This window comes from Perna viridis, chromosome 2 (genome assembly GCF_037379345.1).
Source record: "Perna viridis isolate PV_CMFRI_1.1 ecotype Kerala chromosome 2, ASM3737934v1, whole genome shotgun sequence".
NCBI lineage: Eukaryota > Metazoa > Mollusca > Bivalvia > Mytilida > Mytilidae > Perna > Perna viridis.
In genome coordinates, this window is record NC_142446.1 from 16,873,962 (window position 1) to 16,895,719 (window position 21,758).

At 32.6% G+C, this 21,758-nt stretch overlaps 1 protein-coding gene across 10 annotated transcripts in view; it reads left to right on the forward strand.

The window, feature by feature from the left end:
* The window catches only part of LOC148623848 (spectrin beta chain-like), an 89,822-nt gene that overhangs the window by 63,801 nt on the left and 4,263 nt on the right, over positions 1–21,758 (forward strand). For 6 of the 10 annotated variants that reach the window (XM_088566051.1, XM_088566053.1, XM_088566052.1 and 3 more), the window contains 18 exons: positions 358–558; positions 1,137–1,232; positions 1,509–1,643; positions 2,078–2,260; positions 3,067–3,258; positions 6,197–6,352; positions 6,957–7,174; positions 8,593–8,782; positions 9,170–9,268; positions 10,887–11,069; positions 11,284–11,397; positions 14,188–14,279; positions 14,403–15,007; positions 15,360–15,548; positions 16,306–16,365; positions 18,066–18,332; positions 19,833–19,886; positions 20,138–20,166. In XM_088566051.1, coding sequence (XP_088422177.1) covers positions 358–558; positions 1,137–1,232; positions 1,509–1,643; positions 2,078–2,260; positions 3,067–3,258; positions 6,197–6,352; positions 6,957–7,174; positions 8,593–8,782; positions 9,170–9,268; positions 10,887–11,069; positions 11,284–11,397; positions 14,188–14,279; positions 14,403–15,007; positions 15,360–15,548; positions 16,306–16,365; positions 18,066–18,332; positions 19,833–19,886; positions 20,138–20,166 — 3,063 coding nt within the window. The other 4 variants (XM_088566057.1, XM_088566056.1, XM_088566055.1 and 1 more) reach the window with 3 other exon arrangements.

Sequence of the window (21,758 nt, forward strand, 5' to 3'; positions counted from 1 at the left end):
TCAATTTTCGTGGATTCTAAAAATGATGAGCATTATAGAGTGTTAAAAATCAACTTTGTGGATACTATTTATGAAAATTAATACTGTGCTCCCTAAACAAAGGGATGTTAAATTTCAGTGTCACAAGATTTGAACCGTTCAACATTTATGGAATAATAGTTTTCTTTCATATGAAATTTTCACTTGAATAGTTAATTTCAAACATGGATAAGATGCCATAAACTTGGGTTAACATATTTTTGAAGATTTTTTGGTGAGTTACAGTTAAGTTGAGTATAACATGTATTCTTTTCTAGCTTGTAGTGTCTAGTATTGTTGAATGTTTGCTGCACATTTATATTGTGTGTTAATTTATAGCTTCTAGAATCTGAGATTGTTGCCCATGAGCCTTTGATAGATTATGTGGCCAGTTCAGCAGAGAGGATGATGAAAGCCAAACATTTTGCCTCGGAAGAAATTAATGAGAAATTAAAGCAATTACATAATGAACTTCAGGAGCTGAAGACTTTGGCCTCTGTCAGAAAACTCAAACTACAGGAATCTCTTGAGTCTCAGAAGGTAAAATGAATTGTAATATTTTTTTTTTGCAGAAGTACATATATCATATAAGTTTTGCCTTTTCTTTTGTCTACTTTGGATTATTTTTAATGAATCATAGATATTTAGTAAATAATGTTTAGACTTAAGTACAGCTCTGCCTTAAAACCAAACAGAAGCTTATGATTAGTGATTCACGCATTTCTTATTCCTATTTTTTAATTTGAAAACATTGGTAGGCTTTATAGAAACTGTATTCAACAAAGAGAGGGCAAATGAAAGTTGGTAACTGGAGATATCAACACTTAAAATTTTGTTGCATTCTACTACAGAAAAGTATGGGAAAATTTCCTGCAAGAACTTTTACACTATAACCAGACAATACATATTTCATGATATATAGCATATCCAAGAAAAAAAATAAACACAGTAAGAGTTGTTTTTAAGATGTAACAAATGTATTTGATTAGTTTCTTCGATTATCTTGAGATATGATGAATCAACCACTGCCTGGTTTTTAAACAGACCTGTACTAAATTATGTATGTTACATAGTGTAATAGATATTGATGATGGTCTTTTTTTTGTTTTTTTTTTCAGTTTTATACAGAGGTATCTGAAGCAGACATGTGGATGGAAGAGAAAATTCCTGTACTCAGTAGTCCAGATTATGGAAAAGATGAAGATGCTGTGCAGGTATATCCCATCATTTATTGTAGAATCTACAAATATTTCATTAAAAAAACCTTCAGTTGTTTTAACATGATAACAATTGATATGTTTATATCCATAATTCTTCTATGTTGCTATAAGTGAAAGTTAATAAATTTGAGTCACAAAAAAGTTCACATATATCATGTTTAGACTCTGAATGAAACAGCCACCAATTTGATAGACTAGTAGACTAAACATAGATCAAGTCATTATTTTGATATGCTATGATAAATATTTTATTGTACTTAACCCTTTCAGATGTATGTTAAGAAACTAGACACCTTAGAAAGAGATATAGAGAACTTCAACAATAATATTACAGAGCTTTCAGCATTGCAGAAATCTTTGGTTGAAAAAAATCATTATGATAGTGAAAATATCAAAAAGCAATATGTAAGTGTAAAAAAGAGAAATATGAAAGTATTTAAGAATGTAGATGGACTGTAAATGCCAGAAATCATATTGTTATTATCAGCAAGCATTATGTACATGTGACAAATGTGGAATATAAGTTTTAGGGATCACTATGTGTCACAATGGACAGATTATCAGAAAACAGTTTGTATAGATATGTATGTATTCATCTATCGGAAAGGGATTTTTAATGATTAAAAAGGTCTATGCTGAGTGGTAGCTATGATTTCCAATTAGTTATTAATTATTTTATTATTACACCTGTTTGAATCTAATGTTTTGTTTTTTTTAAATTTCTGGTCCTTTTCTGTTTGAGGGTTAAGATTAAGTCTTTTATGAATAATTATGGATAACCGACTAGAATTATCTGTGATGTATAATTTTCAATAAAAATTATGGAACAAATATTACAGGTTGCTATAGAAACAAAATATACACGGGTACAAGAATTAGCAGTTCAAAGACGAACTATGTTAACTGATACAAAGAAACTGTATGAGTTTTATAGAGAGGTTGGAGAAGTGACAACATGGATATCAGAACATATTGTAACAGCTAGCTCAGAAGATTATGGTCAAGATCTAGAACATGTAGAGGTATTCTATTTGGGATCTGTTTGTCACTAGTTAAAACATTAATTTCTTAGATTCTTGTATTACAAATGTGAATTGTAGACAATTTTGTCTATGGTCTCTTTTATGTTGGTGAGTAGTACACTTTCGTAAGATACACCTCTGTTACATTTTATACAGGGATATCAAAATTTTTAGACATATAAGAATTCACAATCTCCTGTCAGAGAACTTGAAATCGATAAACTGGTCAATACCTTTCCTATGGCTCAGTCACTATCACGGTCTTAGTCAATACTGCTGTCCTGTGGGCAGTCTATGTGTCCCAATATTGACCACTTTATCAACAACTAATATGTTTATTTCATTGAGGAACCATATCCTTGATTTTTTTTTTAAGAAAGCCATCGTGTTTCTGCATATTTACATTGACAACTGCATTGACAAATGCGTTTTAATAAGGGTATGTAACTCTAAATACGTAACCGGGCATTATCACAGTAAAACTTTATACTGTAGGTTAATTAATACCACATGTGAAGGTTTTATCCAATTGAAATTACTGATTTTTTACTGATATGAAATAATATCCCTTAAATCATCCTGTGTGATACATTCGTTTAAAGAATGATCTGTAGGTCAGATATAAGAAAAATAAATTTTCTATGAAAAAATTGTTACATTTTCATTAAAATGGTACACATGAACATCATGAAATAGCATGTAACTTTAATAAATATGCATCATTTTAATGATTTGTCCTGAAAATAGTAGGCTATGCTTCAGTGTCTTGATGAACTTTGACTAACATTCTGAAAATTTTTCTCTAGATTTTACAACAAAAGTTTGAAGATTTTACTCATGATGTGAACAGTAATGAAGTCAGAGTAACCAATGTAACTACCATGGCCTCACAGATGATAGAAATGAAACATTATGAATCAGAAACCATTGCTAGGAAGTCTGAGGAAGTTAAACAATTATGGGCTGAACTACATGAAGTTTCAAAAGCAAGGCAAGAGGTCAGTATTGTGAAATAAGTATGGACAATATTTACACAGAAACTTGATGAAGAACTATTCTCTCGTTCTTCTGTACATAGCATAATTTCAATCACAAATTCTCTTCATGGAGAGAAATTCACAATAACTTCAAACACCCAACAAAAAGGGTTAAATGTAAGACAGTGAATATTAAGATTTGCGAGATGAAATTTAAAAAAAAAAATAAAAATTGTCATTAAGTTGAAGATGTGAAGAAGAAGAAGGTTGTGCCTTCAGATTTCTGTTAGGCCAACATTGTTTTATAATTGGTTTTACAGGACCCTATTTTAGCCAAAAATAAAATAAAAGTGAAAGTATGAATGTCACTTTATTTTTGTACATTCCACTGACTCCTGGAATATTTGCGAGAAAATCCCATGCTAAAAATAAAAGGAAATAGATCGTGAGTTTTCATTGGATGACCATTCAGCAATCGTTTTATTTTAGCAAGCTATCAGAAGCTCTCGGCATTTATCTTTAGTTAATAAAAAAAAAAAACACTGAAGGTCAATGGCCGACCACAACAGCAGTGCAGTGAAGAGTTGGCCTACGATTATTTCAAACTTGTTATTATCGGGAAATACAGAAAGGTGAATCTTTTTCCGTCAGTGAAATAATTGATGAGATTGTCGATGAGAAGACTGTTTTGGCCATAACATAGGTGTCCTGCCATGGTTCCATGAACATTTTATTATGCAAACAGCTTCACAAGGATTTATATATTTAACTCCATGAGCTGCATGATAATACAATAAATACTAATAAACCAAACAACATTCTTGCCCACTGCCCAACACTCCAGTTGGCAGTATTACACTAAAGTTTTGTCTAAATCTCAACACATCTTACAACACAGTAAAAATGTACTGCACATAATTTGCATTTATCAAAACAAGACTCATCCAACATTCCACCTCCGCGATTGATTTGTTTGTTTGTTTGTTGGGGTTTAACGCCTGAGCCCTCCATGATTGATATTGGTGTAACCAACTATTTCAATACCAATTGCAAATTCAAAATAATCATCTTATACCGAAAATGCTGCTCTCTAACCTCCAAGATATAAGATTATTCACTATGGATGATGATGATTGGAGGTTTTTACGGTCTTGACTATCCTTACGGATCTCACATGACTGCCCCTTACAGGGATTCTGTTAGTAAATGTCTGTTAGTAGTTGGAGGTAGCGGAGCCCAGCCTTCGGGATACCTGACCGAAAAACTCAGAGTATGTCCTACTAGCGGCTGGACTACTCTGTTGATGCTCTGGCCTACTCCCAGACCCCACGTGGGCCCGGGAGCATTTCCCCACTCTAACTGTTTGGGAGTACATCAACATGAAGAGTGTCCTCTATGGATAAAGGAATCACATTTATATACTGTCCTGGGTAAACATCTTGCCTATATTTACCATTATGGCTGGCTTGGACAGCTGATGATTACTGGTTATAATAATAAATGTACATGTCATAATTGTAACCAACATAGACCTCTATAAATTTAACCTTCAAATTACATAAAACAAAGATGGATAACACTGTACATCTCAGCTGCAGCTTTTTATCAAGATCATTTCACCTACCAATAAAGCCATAATCAAAACATATTATATCAATAAGATGCTGTCATCTAGTCATACCTATGACACAATACAAATGTGATTCTCCAACTAATAACAACCTGTACAGGTCCGGGTGTCAGAAGAATAGGCCTGCAGCAGCGCTAAGCTTGTTGTAAAAGGCAACTAAATAGTGCTCAGAACCTTAGCTAGGGGCTAGGGCGCTCTACCCACAGAGCAACTGGGTTGTGTGCCTCAGGTTTGATTGATTGTTGGGGTTTAACGTCCGAGCAGCAATATTTCAGCTATATTCAGACGATGTGTGCCTCAGGTGGTGGAATAGGGTACCCCTGTTGTGTTACATGCTGGTGTTGTCAGGCTATAATACGGAAAACCTGACCGCCAACCATAGTGGTGCAACGTTTTGGGAAAGATGCCACGTTCCTCGCGCATTAAAAACCCTACTGTGGTATTCTCCCAGAGTAGGAACCATAGGGCTCCGCCACAGGAGGCTAAATTGCCCGACCCTACCCACCTCTCCCTATTTCCATTGGCAATCAAAATTTGTCAACCTCATTATCCTTGTGTTCCATCCCATTTTTCATTTCATCATCATTTCATGTTCATTTTATCATCCACTGCATGTTCATCACCTGAATATAACTGAAATATTGCTGCTCGGGCATTAAACCCCAACAAACAAACAAACAAATCCAACTAATAACCATAACTGATCAGTGACACTTAGATCAAATGTGGCATGGGTTCTGATGTATTTACCTAGACAAAAATATATTGAAGGGTCAAAATGTTCACAAATGACTTGAAATACACATTCAAAACACATCAGAAATGTAGCCAAAAACTGGGAAAGGGGTACAAAAGTATCTACACATCAAAAATATTTTATACACCTTCTTTTCAAAAGCAATTAATCCTGAAAATGGGCGGGTTAAAATTTGTGTGTATTCTCTGTTTCATTGTGAAAACAGTATCAATCAGTCTTAATAATTAAAGAAGTGAAATGTATATTAAAATTGGGTATCAAAATCTTTTACTTTTTTTGTACATTTAGAATATAGCAAAAAAAAATAATAAATAAAAATTCAAAATAATTACTTTTATTTTAATTTTTTCCATTGACTCGCCAAGATTTTGACTTTCAGTTTTATTTTTATTTGCTCCCCTTGACCCAATATAAAAAGGAAAAAAATCCTGTAAAACAAATTATAAATAAATGTTAGCCTTAATATTTCTCTCCATGTGTTTGATTATACATCTTTGATATGATATAAGGTTAACAATTTGGCCATTCATTAATTTTCCATTATTTTAAAGCTGTCTTTCCATTACTTGTAGGCATTAGAAGCAGCCAAACAAGTTCACATGTATGGTAGAGATGCTGATGATACCTTAGACTGGATACAGGAGAAAGATGGAATCATTGCTAGTGAAGACTTTGGTCACGACCTTGAAAGTGTTAGGGCATTAATCAGTAGACATGAGGGTCTAGAGGTAAGTCCAACATATCTAAGAACTGTTTTTGTGGTTTTTATCGGTAGGCCAAACCCTGAAATTTGGTTCGCAATGAAAATGAGATTTCCATTGATGTGTATACTGACACCTCAAAACCATGAATTCAAGAATCCACAGACTTGTTTTTCTTCCTTAATCAACGAAAATTAAGTGTCCACAAATTAAAGTAATATCACAGTAGTTAAGGCCAGTTTCAGGCCCAATATTATGAAATATTTAAGAAAGAATGAGTCTGATTTTATTTACTGAAGTAAATATATTTGCAAAAGCAGTTTAGGATAACTGTATACTGCATGTTTTTTTTTTTGTAACACTTTACAACACACAATTTTGTTCATTGTAATTGATGTATTTTGGTTTATTTGACCCTTTTAATGATTTTACTTCTTTTTCTCGTCCTGAGCTGCATGAAAAATCTGCCATGGGACATTTAAACATGATCAGTCAGGTGAATAAAACTGTAATTGTGTTTGTGGTCTTAAGATCTTTTTTTTTTCACTGTCAAATTATTTTGTGTTTACATTTAAGTATTTAAGTTTATTTTAGTCCAGTAGAATGCTTGACAGATACGTTTTTTTTCCAGAGAGACTTGGCTGCTATCAGTACTCAGGTAGAAGATATTACCAAAGAAGCTGAAAGATTAATGGCAGCATTCCCTGATGCTCAAGAACATATAGCTACTAAACATGAAGAGATGGTAAAGTCTTGGAATAACTTAGTGGAACAGGCTACACAGAGAAAGGAAAGACTACAGCAAGCAGATCAGCTCCAGATTTACTTCAATGATTACAGAGAGTTAACGTAAGTAGTAAGAAGCAAATCCAATGTATCCATGTATTAATTCAATGTGGATCCTGAAAAATTCGAAAGATCTTTTGGAGAAAATCAGTTCAAGACTATTATCTGAATAAAATAGCATTAAAACCTATGATTTTTCAACACTGTATACTTCTATTCCCATACTCAGTTAAAATCTCGACTTAAAAACATTATAAATCATTGTTTTTCCAAAAAAGATGGTACACCTAGATAAAAATATATAGTTCTTGGTAGAGATTCCTCATACTTTGTAAGAAATAATTCCAAATCATCTTCCAAATATACAGAGGAAGATGTTTATAAAATGCTGAAATTTTTAATCAACAACATATTTGTCCAGTGTGGTAGATGTGTTTTTCAACAAACAGTCAGCATTCCGGTGGGAACAAATTGTGCTCCTTTACTTGCTGACCTATTCCTTCACTCTTATGAGGCTGACTTTATAGCTGATCTGATCAGAAAGAAAGAATATTGTTTGGCTAGATCCTTCAATCTCAGTTTTCGCTATATAGATGACGTATTATCTTTAAACAATCTTAATTTCGGGGATTTGATACATCGCATCTACCCAAAAGAACTTGAGATAAAGGATAATACAGACATTGAGAAGTCAGCCTCATATCTTGACCTACACTTAGAAATCGATGACCAAACTTTACGACAAACGTGATGACTTTTCATTCAGAATTGTCAACTTTCCTTTCATCTGTGGCAACATCCCTTCGGCTCCTGCATATGGAGTGTTCATATCACAACTCATACATTATGCCAGAGCTTGCCGAAACTACGCAGACTTTTTGTATCGCGCTAGAACTCAAACAAATAGGCTTCTGGAACAGGGTTATGTTGCTACAAGATTGAAGTCATCGCTACAGAAGTTTTATGGTCGTCATCATGAACTCGTGGATCGTTATGGTGTATCTATCAGCACCATGAAAACTGATTTATTCAACGGGTCATAGTTTTCCTTTCCTTGTTTGTCTACCCCTGACTTGACTTATTATGAGCAACTCGACGGGTGTTTCTAGAAAAGCAGAGGACGCTTACCCTACCGGTGCATCAGTCCTTGATCCCAGTTTTTAGTGGAGTCCGAGTTGCTCATTAACTTTTGTTACTTTGTATGTATAATTTTAGTTACTTTTTGTTCTTTGTTGTGTATGTCTGTTTTCCATGTGTGGTCTTTGTCCCTGGATTACATTCCATTGATTACCGCTATAACCTTGGTTCCCTTGATTACTCTTCCAAACTGTTATTTGTTTTTTTTTTACTCCAGCCAGTAACTGTTAAAAATTCAGAACTTGTGGTAAGTGATGACTTCTTTGTCAATCTGAGCTTTCCTTAAAGGTCTACAAACATAAGATTGGAAGATTTATATATACCACATTGTATGTTATTGACAGGGCATGGATTAATGAAATGATAGCCATTATTAGTGCTGAAGAAGTCCCAAAAGATTTACCAGGTGCTGAAGCATTAGTTACACGGAGTAAAGAACACAAAGCAGAGATTGACAGTCGGAAGGATGCAGTTGATAAGTTTTTACAGATGGGTCATATGATGATTCAAAATGGTCACTTTTTATCTGAGGAGGTAATGTTGTTCATGTTATATATTTTGTTCTACATTTAGTGAGGAAGGTTACATTAATAACATTACTGTATTTGTTCTACATTTAGCCAGGTAAATTACATTACTGTATTTGTTCTACATGTAGCCAGGTAAATTACATTACTGTATTTGGTAATGTTTGAAAGAATGAATATTAAAATAAGATATGTTTGAATTCTCTGAACCTGGAAACTGTGGCTGTTGATACAAGGAACCAGTTCACAACTTTTTTGAGAATCATGATTTAGTACCAGCATGTTCTAAAAGTATTATATTTTCTGTTTAATGGAGAGGCAATTCCTTTGGATGGTCACAATTTGCCTACCCTTATTATGATATATTTATAACTTTATTTTCATCCTTTTTTAGATTGAAGAGAAAGTAAAGGATTTAAATGATGCTTGGACTACACTGTTGTCAACTTATGAAACCTACAGGATATTGTGTGAACATATACTGGAAGCTCAGGTATGGACATCTGATCTTGTTGATAAACTAAAATAATAAATGTAAATGAGTTGAGTAGAAGTGTGTGTTTGAATTTTTAGCACAAGGTAATTGATTAAATACCAAACCACAAGATACCATATTACAAAAGGAAGTCAGTGATTGGATTTGGGGAGTTGTGACTTAAACAATTTAGGAATTAAGGGCCTGAACACGCATTTTCATTTTTTTACTGGACAATTACAACTTTAAGTGAAGGATTTCTCTGCAAATGTTTCACAAGGTGTCATACAATCAGATGAAGGTTAGGATTACTTTTCTTTTAGTTGTGACTGGGACCATTTATGAATAAGATGTCAAAAAGTAACCCATTTTTATTCTAGTCAAATTCTTATCCTGTATCAATTTTTTTTTTATCACAATCAAAATTCGCAGCTATGTCACGCTTGAATGGAGTGTCCATACTTGCCCTAACTGTTCAGGGTTCTACCTTTGCAGTGGTATCAAGCTACACTGTTCTTATTCTTAATGCCCATTACATCCCCTGGCATGTGGGACAGCAACAAATTCCTTCCACTTCTGCTTGTCATTGGCAAGCTTCTGTAGGGTCCCCCATGTCTGGTTGTTATCTTTCATGTCCGTCTCTACTGTGCAATGCCTGGTAATTTTGGGTCTCCCTCTGTGTGGTTTTCCTTTTAGGGTCCAGAATAAAGCTGTTTTTGGTCATGCTCTCCTGATCTTTATAGAGAATGTGTCCTATCCATCTCCATCTCCTTCTCTGTATAATTGTTGCCATATTTTCCATACAGCATCTGGATAGAAGTTCCTTGTTTGTGATCTTGTTGGGCCAAAATATTTTTAAGATTCTCTACAGACTATTGGTATGGAATGTTGATAGCTTTTGTTGGTCAAGTTTGGTCATATGCCAACATTCTAAACCATAGAGTAATGTTGGAATAACACAGCTGTTGTTCAGTTTAAGCTTTATTCTCGATGCGTATTGACCAGATTTCCAGACTGTATTCAGCTTATTAAAGTCAGTTCTGGCTTTGGCCAATCTTTTTTGATGTCTGTTTCGGCTTTTCTATCTGTTTTACCAGTACTTCCCAAGTATGTAAAAGTATCAGATTTCTTGATATTATCTCCATTGAGTTGTACATGGTTGGTATTTGTACTACTGAGAACCGTAATTTCTGTCTTTTTTGTATTAATCTTTAATCCTATTTGTTCAGAATAATGTTGTAGTCTGTTGGTTTTCTCTTGAATACGTTGGTGTGTATGGGAGAGTAAAGCCAAATCATCAGCAAAGTCCAGATCTTCCAAGGTTATAAAAGTTGACCATATGATTCCTTGTGGAATGCCTGTTGTCTGCTGCATTAACTCAGTCAATTATAATAATGAAAAGAGTAGATGACGTAACACAATCTTGTCTCACACCTATTTTCACAGGGAAGTATAGATCACTATTGCCAACTGTACTCTCTGTGCAAAGCTCTCATTTTCTCAAAACATTTTGGATTTTGAATCCAGTTGAAAAATGGCACCAATTTATGATTGGTTTGCCTTGAATTTGTTTTAATTGGGTAGATCTTCTTGTAGGTGTTAAAATATTTTCAGTGCCTTGACTTGAACTTTTCAGCAACTGAAACATGAGATGGAATCTCTAGAAGCTTGGATAAATATTAGAGAGCCTACAATGAAAGAGAAGAACTTTGGGGAGAGTATCTCAGCTGTTGAGGAGTTACTAAGACGACAGGATGATTTTGATAAAACTGTTGATGCTCAGGATGACAAGTTCAAATCTATAGTTCGTAGAACTGAGGTATAACTGATTTATTTTGTTAGAATTTAACATTATAAACACTTGTTATTGTGACTTTTAAGGTTATTTGAGAAATCTGGTTGAAGGAAGTCATTTGTCTTCAATCTGCAAATATAGTTTTATGAAACTGCTTTGGAAAAAGATAACTTTTTTTCCCCCGGAAGTACTTTTTTCAGAGACACTTAACAAATCTTAAAGATACTTCTCTTATCAGCTTGAACAATCACTTCTGGATCAAAAAGAGCAGCAAAGTCAGAAGGAAAAGGCTAAGAAAGAAATAGAACGCCTTGAAGAAATCAGAAAAAGGGAACAAGAAAGAATAATGGAGGTTGGTATTCATTTATACTGTGTTATAGAACTTCATATATTTATTATCCCTGAGTAAAAGGAACTGATATTGCCTTTGTATAGATTCCCAGTAGTGCCCCTGAACAATTACATGTTATATTTTATAGCTTTGACTTTATTCCTGATTCCCTGAACTTAGCATTTATTTCCCTTTAATCAGTCATAAGATTAAGGCTGTTATTGTAATTTTATTGATGATTGAAAACTAGTAATTACAATTAATGAGGATACTGAGTTGCCATCATTGCATGAACAAGTTGGCTTTTATGATTTTGAATCTGTAACAAACATTGTAGTGAAGACACCACCTAGCATGAAAACACAACCCTGGCTTAGGACCACATAGAACTGGCTAAGGGACATATCTCAGCACCATTTTAGTAGTCAGCTATTTAACTTTTCTATTTGTAATATAAGTTCTCAAAACATAAATGTAGAAATACTACAAAATTCCAGTTATTAATTTTGAGCTGAATTATTTTAGAAACAAGTTAAAAATTGTTGCAATAGATGTTGTCCCTGAGCCAGTTTTTTGTTTAAACCAACTGCTTTCTAGCTGTTAAAAATGCCATGAATTTTGTTTTACAGATCAAGACAACAGTATGTTTTTTACTATGCTTATCTAGATATTTTGTTTGCTAGTGCCACTGCTTTGTTAAACCCTGATCGTCACCTTGTCATGTTTTCATCTTTTAGTTGTGATGTTTTTTTTTTCTCAGTTAGAACAGGTAGAATAGATTAGATTATTTTAAACAATATTCCTTATTTATCACCATTTCTGTCTAATAAAGATGTCCTATTTATGTTCTGTTGTGGGTTATTCAATTACCTTGAAGGTTTTAAGAAAACTTTTAGCTCAGAAATGGTAGAAATTTGAAGGTAATCTATTGAATAGTTTATTTGATAGTTTTATGTTTTGTGTAGTAGTCAGGGACTACATTATCACTACTTTAACTTTCTTCTAATTTATTACAAGTACTAATTAATATTTGAGTGGGGGGCTAGATCACTTTAGCTGATTGATTTTACCACAGCATGTATTACCTTACATAAAGGAGATTCCCATCTACAATTATTATTGTCCTTTTTTTGTCAATTGTTTTGAAAACTGAATTATCTTTTGAAAACTAAAACCCATGATTCACTATCCTATATTAAACTACATGTATTTGTGTGATCACTTTAACCTATATTCAGTTATTGATACCAACAGTGCATGAGTGTTGTCAAGAGTGTACATGTCTTACTATGGTCTAATTTTGATTTGCAGGGTACCAATTTTTTCTGATTTTCTTGCTACTACTGAAGGCCTAAATACCTTGGATGAATGTTAAATTAAGTCATGAAAAATTACTTATCTTCTATATGTGTATCTTCAAAGTGGCATGCAGCAAAGGCCATATTTGGCTTTTTATATCCTGTAACGTTGTTTAAGCAAACTATTAATCACTTGTTAAATTTACTTGATTTATCATTCGATAATCAATGGTTCTCATCCCTTTATCTGCCACTGAAAGGATTTATCATTAGATATTCAGTAGTTCTCATCCCTTTACCTACCGCTGAAAGGATTTATCATTAGATATTCAATGGTTGCTCATCCCTTTATCTGCTACTGAAAGTGTTGATGTCATACAGTCTTTCAACTCTATTACTGTCCTAAACTCTTTAATACATGTTTTACAACTATGCAAACTGTTTTGGTTTTTTTTTTTTTCAAATTCAGACTTAATTTGTCACATGTTAGTTTTGTAACATAAAAAAGTATTTGTTCATATTAATTGACAAATGATTTTTAAATTCCCCCCCCCCCCCCAAAGATTCATAAAACTTGAATAGACTTTATCAACACTAAAAATACCAGAAGCGTTGGCCCAAAAAGTATAAAGTTATGTTCTGTTTTGTTTGTTCATCTCCCATGAGAAATCATAACAACAAAAGAAAGATGAATCCACAGTACATTTTTTTTTTTAAATTAAAAGTAACGCAGTATATTTGATGATTTTTTTTCTTCATTTTTTTATACATAGGTATATTTTGATAGAGTGTTTATAGAATGTCATTCTCTCATGCTTGACTCATCAATTTGTTATTTCAGTTTGTGTAACTTTGCATCATTTTTTATTACAAAAGAAGGTTTAAGTTAGTGATCAAGCTTTATTTAATCATTTTCATCACTTATATGTCAAACTGGATTGTTGATTCATCCCTTATTCATTTTACTCCATGTGTTATGACAGCTTTTCAAGTCCATAAAAGTACCTTTTATGAGTAAATGCTCTATCACACAATCATTTATTAGATTATTAATCATTTTGGTTCACTACTATACAATACATATTCAGATATTGCTCAGCTAATATTGCTACATGTAATTATTGTGAATTGAATATTCCTAGCTTTGAGGCTTTCTTGCTTCTGCTTAGTGATCTAGCTTAAATGAAGCAACTAAATGAAAAGTCTGGCATTACTACTTTGATAGTGACTAAGGTTACATGTACAATGTACTAGTATTATTTAGGGTCTATTGTATAATTTGGAATACATATAAAAATGGTCTGAACATGTAGAGTTCCAACAGGATCTTGAAATTAATGATTGAATTCACATAAAAAATTTGTGATGTTTAAACGATATATTTACTGGTATTGTTAAAAGCTGGTTCCCTCCATTCTCTATTTTTTTGTTGTTTAAGAGAGGTAGATCTAGTAAATGAATCATACTATCCACAAATATTTTTTTTTTAATATTTGTAATTGATATTTTTCAGGAGAGACATAGGGAAGAAGAACAGAGAAAAGCTAGAGAGGTGTTACTACGGCGACAGAAAGGTGCTGACTCATCCGAAAGTGAGGAAGAAAAGTATGTTTTGAATAATTTTATATTGTTATCAAAATTAAGCTTGTTATTTGAATTTAGTGCAAAAATTAAGTTGTACAAATGCATTGTTGATTTGTATAGTTTGAATTTTCAACTTTTTTACAGGGACAGTAAAGATAAGTTAGATGTCGGCACAGTGAAAAATCTAATTGGGAGATCTCATAGTATTAAATCAAGTAAGAAAGATGATAAACGATCTGATGTGAAACGTGCAATTAGTTTTAAACATCCAGGAGCGGAAAGATCCTTATCTCCCCCTCCTGTACTTCAGAAGGCTTTTGGCTTCAAGGAAGGTGAAGGAGTTATTGTTCCTGATAATGAAGACCATGACATCACTACAACACCAAATCTACCTGAAGCTCCACCTCCTGAAATAACAGCGAATGTTGAAGTAGAATCACATGGAACTGAATTAACTAAAAAGGAGAAGTTGTCTCCACCTGTTAGTCCCAGATCAGATAAACGTGTAGAATCTCATGAAACTAAGGAGAAGAAAAAAAGGACTGCTAGTTTTAATATTAGGAGGAGAACAAGAAGTTTTAAAGATAAATTTAAGTTACCTGAAAATCTGGCACCTTTAGAATTAGAAGCCATGATGGATAGAAAACAAGAGCACCAAAGTGGAGGTAAAAGGGCTGCAATTAGGTCATGGAAGAACTATTATACGGCCTTATTTGGCCAGGTGATGGCTTTCTTTAGGGATAGAGAAGGTAAGATGGACTAAGGCACATAAGTATAAGAATTTTTTTTTTTATTTTTTTTTTTTTTTTTTTTAATCATTTCTGTAGACTTGAATTATATTGTAACACTGTATTTTGGCTAAGTCTGATTTTGATCCAAAAATGTTTTGGAAACAGTATAAAGGGGGTTGTGGTTTCATGAGGGGTAGATTTATTTTTCATTTGGGACTATATACTTGTATCCAGTTGACCAATAAGGAAATAATTCTGTATTCCTTTTCTATAAACGTACATTTTTAATGCCAGGTTAAAACAATTTTCTTTCATACAGTTGTTTTGAGTCAAACTGATCAACACTGTGTATATTATATTGTCATTACAGCTTTCTTGGAACAAGTTCCAGCATCACAGTGTCTGTTTTTACACAATGCTTCATGTGAAGCAGCTGTAGACTACACGAAGAAGAAAAATGTCTTCCGACTTCATCTGAAGGATGGTTCAGAGTATCTGTTTGAAGCCAATAGTCATGAAGAAATGAATACATGGATTGCTGCTGTTTGCCATCAAGCAGGTATGACATGTTGTGCATGCTATTTGCATGACACTATACACAGCTAACATTCACATAATAATATCAATTCATTATCACACTTGTAGACAAATATTATTCCATATCATGTGTCAGGTTTTTCAACTCAGCATAGTTAACTTGTTTTTTATTTGTAATGATTTTAAATGATATTCCTGTTATTTATATTTCAAAGTTTATCTGCTTCAGCTGTGAAAGGTTGTGGCATTTATCATGGTCATTTACATTTGTGATGTTACTCTGCATTATGAAACCATCAATTCTGTTACTCATCAGAGTGTCTGCCAGATTAGGAAATACAGAATTCTTGTCTCCAGATGAAGAATTGACTGTTGAAACCCTGTGAAACTCTGTCATGTAATTCTGAGTGGTTATATATATTTTTTAAACTATATATATGTATAATATATGAAAAAAAATGGAGCATGACAGAGTGGCATTAACATTTAACCATATTATCATAGGGCAGATCCACATTTTTGTGTGTACACATATATACATAAAAAATTGTGAACAAAGATTTTTTTATGGGTACCTCCCACTTCCCAGGTGATTCTCTGGATCAGCCACTGATTATGCATTCTCCTTTGCTGTATGATCCATATGACCTGTTTATACAGCATGATTTGTAGTAGTTATATAGAATGTCAGTTCTCTATATTAGCTGAAATTTGCTTCTGCTTTTATATATTTTAAAAGAGTATGCATGTGTATGTAAAGTGTATTACGTTATTTACAGCTGGTACACCAGTTCATGCAGAATTTTTTAGTGTCCATACAGGAGATGAGGACAGCGGAGGTGATGATAATAGTTGTTTAACACATTTTGGCTTCACTGATGACAAGTTGGATCTTTCTGAGTAGTCAAATTTATACCAAAATGGACATTTCTATTTTTGCCTTTTTTTAGAATAGAAGCATTGGAATTTAAACATGTGATAGTGTTCTAAGCCACATCTGAAAAATTTAGCTTTTTTTGTTGTTCCAAGGTCACATTAAAGATTTTTTTTATCTTAATGGTTCACAGTTTATTTGTTAATAAATCTAATGACAGACGCCCTTCATCTCTCTTTAACATACTGGTAGTTTTCATCATGTAAAATTAATCTGGTATTTGGATATTACAACAAGGAGATGAAAAGTTTTTATTACTATTATTAGATGCATAAAATTCCAGGTTCTAGAAGTATCACATGCATTATGATGGTGTTTTGAAGATTGTCTTATGATTCTAATTAATTTCATTTATAATGCCATTTTGATTTATTGCATTTTGAAAAGTCTTGCTTTGGTAAAATTTACTAGAATGTTATGAATACTGTAAACAAATTAATTTTTGCAGATTCTGTCAAGTATTCCGCAGTATTTAAATTAAATAAGATTGACTTTTTATATTGTTAAAAAATCAATTTAGCAAGTACTATTTTTATGCTTACCTATCCACCACAGAAATAGTGAAAATTAATCAGTTACAGTATATAAAATGTTCATGGCATTCAAGTTTATTCTGTTATTTGAAAAACAGAAAATTGTGTTATATTTGGCTACTCAGAGCTAATTGATCTTGCAGCTTTCCACCATAAATCACATTGTTGATTTGCATTTTTTTTGTTTTTGTTTTGCAGCTTGTAATATTTATGTTGTGGATATGTGTGTTTAATTTGCTGCATTGATAGAATTTTCACAGTTAACTTTAGAACCTTGCATGTAGGTTTTAGATGTTGGTTTGGCTGCCTTTGAAATCTAGAACTAAAAATTGCTACTCATGCATGTTAATTAACCATGCTTGATTACAGTTGAGCCTTTGTGTTTGATCTTTTTGTTCTGGCAAGTAATAAATGGGCACCAATTTTTGCTTCACTAGTTAACAAACAGATATTTTCAAATTACTTTTCCTCTCCATTTTCTGTCCATCTTCTCACTGTACCAAAATTTTTTCCTCTTTTTACATGTCTCCTTCCTCATAAAACAAAATTTTCACATGAACCCCTTTTGAACCATTCTTTTAATATTGTCTGTCATTTTAATAACATGTTCTTTTTTATTTTTACAATTTTAAACACAAAAATTTACATCAGTGGTAAAGATTATTAAGATTTATGAAATGGTTAATGGTTCCAATCTAGCTTTGGTTATTGGTTTTGCTACAAGTTAGTGCATACTTAAGAGATTAAATGTACTAGTATTTATGATGGTAAATTGGTAGTATTTAACTAATATTGTAGTAGATTCTTGATTTACTAGGTTAAATAATTGTTGATATTTGGAATTGATGGTAAAGTCATTTTAGTTGCAGTTTAACAAATTGAGATTGTAAATTAAAAGCATGTCTCAGCACGAATTGATAACTTCACTCATTAATACATGCACTTCTAGAGTTTGGCATGTTGCATGAACTTTTTGTATGTAAGGTATAAGTGATAATTAATAATTTTATTATTCATAAATATCTATTGTTCAGTCAACATTTTACTTTTTATAAAACAATGTTTTGTGCAGCTCAAGCCCCAGAAGACTACAATTTAGCCGGTGAAAGATCTGCCAGTCCAGAGGGGCGAGCCAGAAGCATGTCACCGTTAGCAGCACACAGAGAATCTATGGAATTCAGGGAGGAAGATGTTGATAAATTAAACCAAATGTCCCAAGCAACGTCAGAGTCTCCTAAAGTACAAAGAGTTAGTCCAAAACCTTCACCTAGATCATCTCATGAAAGTCCCAAACCCTCACCACGCCCTAGAAACGCTAGTGGGCATAGCCATACTTCAGGTAACTTTGTAAAGAAACATCCATGAAAGTATTTGAGAAGGTTTAGAGTGCATAAAATAAGTGACAGTTGTGTCTGTCCTTCCTTCTTTCCCTCGGTTACACAGAAGGGGACCAATCACTTATCCATTACTTCTCCTACACCCCTGAATGAAATGTAAGGAAACTTTCATAGAAGCTTTGTTACATACTCCCGTTGTGCACCTTCTATTTTAGATTTTGATCCAAATCAATTATGGGATTTCACTTACCAAAACATGGACATTGTCATTTTTTAATATGTAGACATGGGAGACCCATCTTTTATCAAAAGGGGCATGTTATCAGTAGTGAGATAGTCATTCACTACTTTTTATGTACAGTATGAAGAACAGTTACTGTTTTTATCATCCCACTTTACATATTATTGTATACCTCCCTTCTCTAGCTTGGAGAGCTCAACAAAAGCTTTCATTGGGTTGAAGTTGTATGACCTATCCTTAGTAAAGTGAATGTCCTTGAAAGGCAAAAATTTATATTTTTTGCTGTTTTTAGCCATTATTGTTAAAAACCATTATAGAGAGCAACTTTAAATTGACGAAATGACCCATTTTATAAGATCTCCTAAAGTTTTAATTGAATCTTAGATTTATAAGCACTCCTTTCAGGAGTTGTTACATTTGGAAGGCCAAATTGTTGAATTTTACTTTCAGAAAGAAATTTTGAATTGTTGAAATGACTCCTATGACCAGTACTACAAAAAAATCATTTGAGTTGAGCCAAGAAACAATTCTTTTTTGAGTTATTAGTCTTGAAAGAATAATCAAGGGAACCAAGGTTATAGCGGTAATCAAAAGAATGTAATCCAGGGACAAAGACCAGACATGGAAAACAGACATACACAACAAAGAACATAAAGTAACTAAAATCATACATACAAAGTAACAAAAGTAAATGAGCAACTCAGACTCCACTAAAAACTGGGAGCATGGACCAGGTGCACCAGTAGGGTAAGCGTCCTCTGCTTTTCTAGAAACACCCGCCAAGAAAGGTCAAAATAGCCCTTTTTACAGTTTAAGAACCATAGCGGTTGGGAAGAGGTTTTTATTGCTGAAATATTTTTATTATTCTGCACATCAAATTTTCATAAGACAAAGAAATGAGTTCGAGGTAATTTAATCCTCTAAGCCCTCTAGGTAAGTTTTGATTTCAGATTTTTTATTTCTGAGTTATGAGCTTTAAAACACAGAAAAATGGAGGATTATCAATGAAATAATATATTTATGACAAATGTAATGGAAAGAATATTTTGATATTCAGTCTAGGGCATGTCTATAATCCTATTGAACCACTGATGTTCACTTTTATTGATGTAATGGATACATATGAGTTTGTTTTAATTACAAATACTGTAAGTATTGAAGTAGCAGTTATTCACTGTCAGTGCAAATACTAATTGGGGTAGAATTAACTGAGAAGGAGTTGCTTATTGCTAAACTTTAATTTATCACATGATGGTTTTAGATGGAGATGATCGAGTGACAGCTTTACCAGATTTAGATAAAGTTAATGGAGATGGTAGGTGTTCAACAATAATATAAGTACAACACTTTACAAAATTTTCTTTTAACTATTAAAGTACAAACAAATGTAGGATGCAATGTACTGGTGCACTGAACCCAAGCTATTGACTTAATCAAACAAATTCAGTCATTGAAAAAATATTAACAATCATAATAAAAGAATGGAACAAACCCTCTCCACCTTTTTAAAGTTCAGATATTTTGTTCAAATTTGTTAGATCTATTATGTGGTATTTTTTTTTCCAGATTATCACCATGATGAGGACTCCGTCAAAGTAAGTCAGCTGTAAACTGCTAATTGTGTTAAAAAAGATAAATCATCAGATTCAAAATTAAATAAAACCTTTGTTTTGTCATTTCTTGTAGTTCTGATCCCTTTTCTCATCTTTCAAAACTTTTTCTTATGAAAATATTGAATAGAATAGAAAGTAATTTCAATGTTGTTCTCAATTCCAATCTCCCGTGTAAAAAATATTTGAACTAAAACTATTTATAGTTTGATATTGCCTTAAAAACTAATTTTGGTGTAAAAAAATATGCACAGGCATATTTATATGACATTTTCTAAATTTACTTTTACAATTTTCAGGAATAAGGAAGCTATTGATAAAAATTGTAATTATAATTTTCTGAAGATTTACTCATAGTGTGTGTGATTTATAACCATTTTGCTGTATAAAGTTAGATAAGTTATGAAGAAGTCATCTGCATTATTAAGATGGAAGAAAAAACTGCTATTAACTGGAATTTTTACTTCCCACATAAAGAATTTTTTCATATGCTAAGTTTCTTTTTATCAAATTAAGCTTTTTAAAGTAAAATGTTCAAAGTTGAAACCATTGCCTACTTTTTCCATGTGCAAAAATGTTTTCTATATTGTCTGCCTCACTTTTTTGCGTTTATTAAGAAGCAAAATTTAGTAGGCACAAAAAATTGTTAATCTTATGTATTGGATGTGTCTTATATTTTGTACAAGAATAAATTTTTAAAAAGATTTTTAAATAAAAGGCTAAATATACTATGAGTAATTTACATCACTTGGCTGTAGTAGGTTTTTGCCCAAGTTAGCACTGCCTTGCCAGAATATTGCTGCTGTGTGTAAGCTTCCGGTTCACATGTAAAAGTAAATTCACAATAGCCCACCTTATCATATGTCAAGAGTAAACATTTTGTTTCAACATTAAAAATGAAGTCAGCAGTAAGTATAAGGTTAAACAGATAACATGGCAGACAAAAATAACAGTCTTCACTATTACAAGCTTAAATAAACATTAACTGTTTCATGAATCTTACATTTCCTAATATTTCATTATGGGATGAACATTGTTACAGGAAACAAGAAATATTGATAATCAACTGTTAAATATACTTTAATATAATGGCTTGATAAGGGGTCCATAAGACTGTAGACAATAATAACACTTGAACCAATATTACAATATTACATTGGTTTAGTTTCCTTATTGTGGTTATGTCTTTCGAAACAAAATTCATAATATTGAACCTTTATGATAGTTTTTCATAAGAACCATTCAACGTAAGAATCAAGCAATAAGTGATTCATATTTCTCAAATTGGTCTTTTTTTTTTGCCTCAAATTTATTCAGTACATCGAGAAAACAACTGATATATCCTGAAGCATTTGTGTCATAGATGGTTTTTGACTGCTTACATAGGGTAAAAGTGCAGAAAAATTTCTCTTGATTTTTCAATAGTGCATTTTAACTAAATTTGACCTATCTTAAAAACACAAATTTTACAAACACTTGGATGGTTTTTTCAGGAGGTTATGAGATAAACTGGTAAACACTTGGATAATGCAATAAAATCTCTGCCATATTTTCTTCATGTGCCACACCTTATACAA